Source organism: Corvus brachyrhynchos, unplaced genomic scaffold (assembly GCF_000691975.1).
Source record: "Corvus brachyrhynchos isolate BGI_N302 unplaced genomic scaffold, ASM69197v1 scaffold239, whole genome shotgun sequence".
Classification (NCBI taxonomy): Eukaryota; Metazoa; Chordata; class Aves; order Passeriformes; family Corvidae; genus Corvus; species Corvus brachyrhynchos.
In genome coordinates, this window is record NW_008246057.1 from 3,763,518 (window position 1) to 3,771,075 (window position 7,558).

General features: G+C 47.4%; 1 protein-coding gene across 1 annotated transcript in view; it reads right to left on the reverse strand.

Annotated features, from left to right (window-relative positions):
* Window positions 1-7,558, reverse strand: part of LAMB1 (laminin subunit beta 1) — a 39,698-nt gene that overhangs the window by 24,643 nt on the left and 7,497 nt on the right. The window contains 7 exon segments of the mRNA XM_008642572.2: window positions 402-560; window positions 2,620-2,755; window positions 5,270-5,349; window positions 6,194-6,306; window positions 6,724-6,903; window positions 7,178-7,366; window positions 7,536-7,558. The exon segment at window positions 7,536-7,558 is cut by the window's right edge and continues 36 nt beyond it. Of these exon segments, the coding sequence (XP_008640794.1) occupies window positions 402-560; window positions 2,620-2,755; window positions 5,270-5,349; window positions 6,194-6,306; window positions 6,724-6,903; window positions 7,178-7,366; window positions 7,536-7,558 (880 nt within the window).

Genomic DNA, 7,558 nt, shown 5'->3' on the forward strand with positions numbered 1-7,558 from the left:
TCTTTCCCTTCATTCTGTGAATTACCAGAGCCAACTGCTTGCAAACTCTTGGCTGCAGGCATTCAACATCCAAGGTGGGCAATTTGTTTCCCAAGGTGCATGATGGCCATCTGGCCAATAACAAATTTATAAGCTAATCTGTCCTGATGAGACTTGTCATTTTTTAATTTGCGCATTAAACAGGTGCTGAAACAATGCAATAGGGAAATAAACTGTAAAGCAAATAGTACTAGAAATAGTCAACATCATCTTGGATTTTCATGCATCTCAGACATTTAACTGAGCACCTGTTCTTGTCTTTGAGCCCTGATGACTCCTGAAAGTGCCAGGCTCATGTCAGTTCTGAAGCAGGACAGCCAGCCCCTGCTGAGGGGCAGCAATGCCCAGACTCACAGACCCACCTGCGGCTCATAGCGGATCAGAACATCATATTCCATGGAGTAGGGGATGTTGTCAATGTAGAATTCCAGGTATGCCCCCTCAGGGACCCTCACAAATCCTATGCCTGTCCATGATGGTGTACGGTCTGGCGTGTACTGGCGCTCTATTATGTTCACTCCCTACAAAATGGAACAGATATTTCAATACCCCACGGGGGCACACGAAGTGGGGGGGGTCTGCTGATGAATGACTTCTGAATCACAGTATCCACTGTTTGCATCCCAGACAACACAAATTCTCTTTTAAATCCATATGTGTGCACACCATTGCCCCTTCACTTAACAACATAACAAATGCAAGAGAGAGAAAGCAAAACAAGACTGCACAACTCTTCATTTATTTCTCTGCTATGGTGCAGAATTAAATTTAAAAACTTGCTGTGAGTAACTAATTCACCAGCTATGACATCTCTTTTACCATACAGATTTCTACATCGTACTCGTAGCAGTAGGATTTACTGCAGTGGTACATTACTGTTCCATCAACCACCCAAGCCTGAGTGCTAATTGCTTCCTGACTATTCCAGGCTGTTTCAAACCAAACCACTGCTCAAAATAACATCTGAAAAGCAGATCATGGCTTTAATGAGCAGGGTGTCACTAAAGAACAGACATCCTAATCATCAATAGATATTTCATAGCCAAATCAACACATGGTCACCCTTTTCAGTCTGAGGTGTCAGGTTTTTATCTATTTTTTATATAAAGCAAAGAAGAGGAAAAAGGTAACAGAAAATAGAAACATGGTGCTCAAATTTCCTGTTTCAAACATATCTGTATCCACGAATAGTTCTCTCCACAGAACAACATCCTGTGCATTCCTAAGGAAGCTGCTTTAGTAGAAAGGGATAAATGTAAGGAAATGTCTATATATATACGTATCACTTCAGGATGTCCTCTAACGTATTCTCACACTCTTTGAATAGAGCCTGGCTGTAAGTTATTAGCCTTTGGCTTTGCATAAAGATCAGAGCTCCCCAGAAAGGATGGCAGGCATGACACGAACAAGGGCATGCAGCTGTGAGGAGCAGAGGGGCTTGGCACTGCCTGTGAATCCCTGCAACCACTTCATTTGGTCTTGTGCTGGACCCCTCACCTGGGAATTCAGAGTTTTAGTCTATCATCAGATTTGTGAGAAAGCTTTTCAATATTGGTGTTTTTTTAAATTGTTTGTTCTGAAGGTTTCAAAAGGCAAACCAGCAGCACATCCCCTTCCTCTGCTTGGCAAGGTGGATTTTCGTGCTGGGCTCCTCCATCCCTGAGCCCTGGAAGGCCCTTGGGTACCACCTCTCCAGTTGGGCAGACACAAATACACCAAAAACCCTGTGCCGGCTCATGTGACCTCTGCTGTGGTACAACTTCTGCTCTGCGCTGTCTTCCCTTTCTGCAGTTATCTGAGAGCAAAAATCCTCTTCCTTGGCTGAAACTGAAAAGTGGTTGCATTTTGCTCAAATAAATTAGGGCACCGAGTGCCCTGATTGTAGGCAGACAAGGATCTGCTGCTTTAGAGAAACCATTATTTCCATCTCCCCGACTCCTTGCTGGAGGCAAAACTGATTGATGTAATCACCTAGCTGCTGTTAATGAACTGAAAGCAAGGCTGTGTGATGGGCAACAGAAAGAGCCAGAGACCCTGTCGCACAGTACAAGCAGGCAAAACAAGCTAGAGGCAACCTCACTTACAAAAACAGTTTTTTGCACAATCAACTATGGTTTTAGTCACTAATAAAAGAAATGTTACTGATGTACAGAAACTATAAAAGCTGTGGCAATGTGCTTAAATGCACGCTTTGTTCACTCCCAGTTTCAGTGGCACCAAAGAGAAGAGCCAGTGTCTGCGTCCCACCCCTCTTGAGATAAGAGGAGAAGTGGATGTGGTGGGTACACATGCAGTGGGGTACAGAGGGGGATGGTGACAGAAAACTAACTGTACAGTAATGATCAAAAAAACAGGTTTAAAAAGAAAAATGGCCATTCCTGTCCCCTCAATTACTACATTATTTATTGATACTAAGATTGAAGAGCTACAGGTTAACGGTTTACTGATACATTTCAGTTTTGTGTTTTCCACGTTAATTGCAAAACACACAGGGTATAAAAGACACCTCCAAGCACCAACTGGTGAAACAACCTGCCCACACCTCTCCAGATACTCCCGATCACAAAAACTGCTACTCACAGGACCCAAGCTGGCTTCCTCCGCCTCGTAGATGTAATGATCAAGCGAAATGAAGTAATAGCCAGGCTCCACCTGGTTGCACTGACGTCCAAACATGTGGGGCCGGCATTCACATTGGCCAGATTCACTTGAGCAACTAAAACGGAAGAGAAATGAATTTACAACAGATCTTGGCTATGCTGACACAGTGTTAGAGCGATCTTCCACTTTGACATTTTAAACGACACAGGAGGAGAAGCACCTCTGAACACAGCAGACATGACGTGCTCTGGGGCTCTGCAGCTGGGCCATCTGCACCACTAAAGCAGGAGCACAGTCCTGGATACAGACTTGGCTCAACCCAACTATCACTCTCCCAAAACAACATCTAGGCTCAGGCTGGAAGCAAGCATGGACCAGAGACCACTTCCAGCAGGCAGTTTGCAAGCAGTTTCCTTTGTTTGGATGGTGAGAGGATTTCATGCTATGGATGCAGTGGTTCCCTGGGGGACAGGAGTTTGGGGAAGCTTCACTTGCTACCAGACATAGCCAAGAGGCACATCTGCCCTGCAAGCCGAGGGCAGCCTTTGGCTCCAAGCTTGCAAGCCACACAGGCAGCATATCTGTTTGTATGGTCTCAGGCAGAACAAGAACATGCATGACCCTACATGCCCCAGGATGCTGAGCTGCTCTCACTTGTTGCAAAGCATCCAGACAGGTCACCATCAGCAGCTACACATGGGGAAAATTATCCCTGGCTGCTTTAGAGTAGGACAGACACAACCAGTGACATGGGGCAGTCAGGGCCATCACCAGAACGTCTGTCCAGAGTGACACACAGATCTCCCCTTCTTTCATAATGAGCCATTTTCTTTACTCAATACAGCTCTAACTCCAAACTGCTTTGGCTGTTTTATTGTCCCCAGAGTGTCTGCCCTGCATCATGAAGAACCCTTGAGCACATTGTAATTTTGCACACACCCAATCACACCTTTTCAAAGGAATGTTTTTTGGTCCACCAAAATACACCTCTTTCTTTAAACTTGAGTGGGATTTAGAAACATTTTTTAAAGGTAAATGCCTCTGGTTTCCATGAACAATCTCCAGGCTCCTCAAGCCTTCAGACCAAGAGCATTTTTAACTTAAACTGTTTTTGAAGTTGCAGAGATGCACTTAAATGTTCACTCTGAGAAGCCAGAAGTGCCTTAGCTGTCCCAGAAGAGGAGATGGGAAGTTTCCCCTCCGGGGAGGCAGTAACTCCACCACCTGGGTTACACCACAGGGATGAATTTTGGGCGAGGCACAGCATCTCACACCCTGAGTGGGAGCCAGAAGGCAGCAATTCAGCAGCTGAGGAGAGGAGCCCTGAAGAGGGCAAAGCTCCCCCTTCCCGATGACGTGAGAGAGAGAAGTCAGGAGCCAGAGCTGGGCTTTGTGACTCTTTTGTGGTTGGAGGAAAGCACAGCTGCTGTCTGCCCATGCCAGGATGCTGCACATCCCCTCCCCACATGGTTTTGCAATCAACAGGCTCAGTGCATGGGAAACAGGCTGGGCCATGGCTGGGCTGTTACCCCAAAGCCCTGGAAGCAGCTGTGCTGGGGGAGCTGTTCTGAGCTGTGTGGTGTAACCCATCTGTGCGCAGGGAGCAAGCACGGGGGAGTAAATAATCCCTAACATCCACACTGCTGTCTGCCAAGGGCTAATAATTCACTCGGGAGCAGACAGGAGAGACGGCCCGTGGGACATTCCCACGGCAATCCCTGATGCAGATGGGGTGTCCGTAGGCTGTGACAACCTACGGGAGTCACACCAACAGCAGTCCCACACTCCCCCAGTGTGGCCCTATGGGCTCCAGTGGGAAACAGTTCATTGACCCCACTGGGAAACTTCTGTGGCTTTAGACAAAAGCATGACATTTCAAAGGGTTTGTGGAATGAAGGGGAGATGGGAAAAATAAAAGCAAAAGAACATGCTGCTGTTGATGAGCCAGGGGTTGGACACACACCTAGCATGTAGAGAACTGCTCTGGTCAGAGGAGCAATCTGGCTACCCAGCACCCCACTGACAGGGCATCTAAACCAGAAGCTTTCCATGCTGATACTGATGGATGCATATTGAAAACCTACAGTTTTCTCTAAAAAGCATCCATCTCCCCAGTGGGCACTTGCAGGTCCACATCCAATACCATGCAGCACCACTGCAGCAACAGAGCAGTACGGTGCAGCTAGCGTGCTTCCCCCAGCACCAGTGGGCAGACAGACTGGCCAAAGGGAGATTTGGGAGCACAGCAAGAACCAGCCTGTCCATGTCACTGCCTGATTCCTGCTTTCATCGTGTAAGAGCAAAGCTTTGACATGGACCATACCCCAGGTTACAGCCAAGGCAGAGCTTAATCCATGTCTGGTTCCTACCCTGGCTGACAAAGGCAGCGCTACACTAAAAACAGTTTTACATGGTCACTTGCATCAGTGGCACAAACAGAGGTTGCTCAGCACAGAAAAGACATGGGTACTCCTGTCACCCTTGCTGCAATCAAGACCTGGCACTTTCTGAAGCAGAAAGATGGGTATCAAGCATCCTCCCCCAGAGCACATTGAGCCCTGGATGTTGTGGGTGCAACAAGGTGAAACTGGGAGAACGATGACAGGAGAATCACCGGGCTGGGACTCACTTGTTGTTCAGCGCTCCACCCTGGTCGCAGTCGCACGGCCGACATCCGTCCATGTCATTGCTCAGGCCCCAGTGCTCAGGCTGCAGAACAAAACATCACCAGCACTGTAACCTGGTGCAGACTTAGTTCCATCTAACACAAAGGCGTATTTTTAAAAACTTAGCATAAACTATCCCAGACTGCCCCACAACCCATGAATCCTGCTCCCCTGGTTGTGGGTCTACCCCCACAAGCACCAACACCACTTCCCCACCTGCTCTCCTCCCACTCTGTTGAAGATTTCAAGGGCAAGAGAGCCACATGTGGGGTGGTGGCTATTTGTGTGGGACACTGCCCTTGCAGGGCTGCTACTCTGCAACTTGCTTGCTGGATAGACAGACAGACAGACTTGTTTGTTTGGTTTTTCCATGCAATTCACTGCTAGGTAAGAGTTTCTCAGTGTTTGTACAAACACATCCAGTTATCTGACAGTGTGTTTCTATAACAGTCCAGCACGCATAAACGCTACATGGAAATGTAGGTGTATTAAATAATCCCTGCCTAAAATAATGGCCTGTTTAGAAAGCAATTTTTTTGGTAACACTGTTTCCCTCACCACTTTGTCTTTCACCCCAGCAAGGACTTCACCAGAATTGCCCCAGATCCTTCACTATCACAGAGCAACCACAGGTCTCCTAATGTCTCATTCCTTATGGTCCCAGGAATTAAACTGGATGCTCCTGTCTGCCTTGACATGCATCCCAGCTCCCCAAAACACAGCACACTTCATGGCTCCTGAAATCCCGAGGTGTCCTCCCCAGCCTAATGCCAGGCACGGGCTAGTAGGCAGTCAGCGACAGTGGCCAGCACCTTGCTCCATGCTTCCCACACTCCAGCCTCCCCCACACCAGTGTCTCCTAATTTATTTGACGGTGAACTACTTGCCAGACATTGATTGCACTGCTTTCCTGTCACCAGACGCTTACAATAGCAGTTTCCTGTCTCCGAATCACAAGGGTTCCCCCCAGGGTGGGTACCCAGAGGATTACACGCACAAGCTAGATTGGGAAATACAAAGAGGCAGGTCAAAAGCAGGATTGGAGTTATATTTTAGACAGTGTTCAACTTAAATATATACCTTAAAGTTTCCCCTGAATTCCCCAGGACAGAAATTAATTTCACTCTTTCACCACCACCCATTCCAGTAAAACCTCCCTGGCTTAGAGACTTGTAATTGAAAAGAAATAAGGAGGATTACGCTATTTCCACTGAATACACTAGAAGGATCAGCTGGCAAACTATGTTTTAAGGGCTAGTGGACTCCAAGCTACAGCAAATCTAGAGCAATGTTCTCCCTTTAGCAAAAACGTGAAAAAAATTTTAAAAAAATCCATCCCACAAACCATCTTCTCCCACACAAACAGCACCTCAAAGAGTTTTTGATCACACATAAAGGAACATATGGTTTTACTCACACTGACAACCCGCTGGGTCATCGGCACTCAGGCCATAGAAACCTTCTTTGCAGAGGTCACAACGCTCCCCCTCGACAAATAATTTACAACGGCACTGTCCGGCAATGAGGCCAGTGGAGAAATCAGTGTAGCGATCGCAGATCCCACCATTCTGGGAGCCAGCTGGGTCACAGTTGCAAGCTAGGAAGGAAGCATTGCACATGTTTTATTAACTGCTGCAAAATTAAAGGCCAAGTCTCACACTGAATTATTGAAACTCAGCTGCTGTGTAGAAAGACTGTCACTCCTGCAAGTATTAGGCATGACATGGGTTGGACATGCAAGGACCAGGTAAATTTCCAGATTCTCAAAGAAAAAACAAAACCCAGCCAGGCTCACTCAAGACCTCCAAGACAATCCCCTGTCCCCAAGGATCCCAAGGCCATTCCCACACTGTGGATGGGGTTGCACTTACGCTCACAGACGTCAGGGTCCCGCAGATCTCTCTCTGGGTGCTGGAAGTAGAAGGGCTTGCACTGCTCACAGTTGCGTCCCATGGTGTTGTGCTGGCAGTCGTCACACACGCCCCCGCTGGTGTTCCCCGTTGTCATGTACACAGCCATGTCGAAGTGGCACTGGCTGGAGTGGCCATTGCAGTTGCACTCTGTGACAAAGACAAAGCAAAGTAAGAGTCCTGGGGGAAGTGCAACTCTGCAGAAAAGACAGACCAGTGTCAACCAAAGAACATGAAGGATTTTACACATGGTCACAAGTTTCCAAGTAACAGAACATAATGCTCATGGCACCCAGTTCTGCATTTTACTCCAACTCACTTTTGCATGCGTTACTGTTGCGG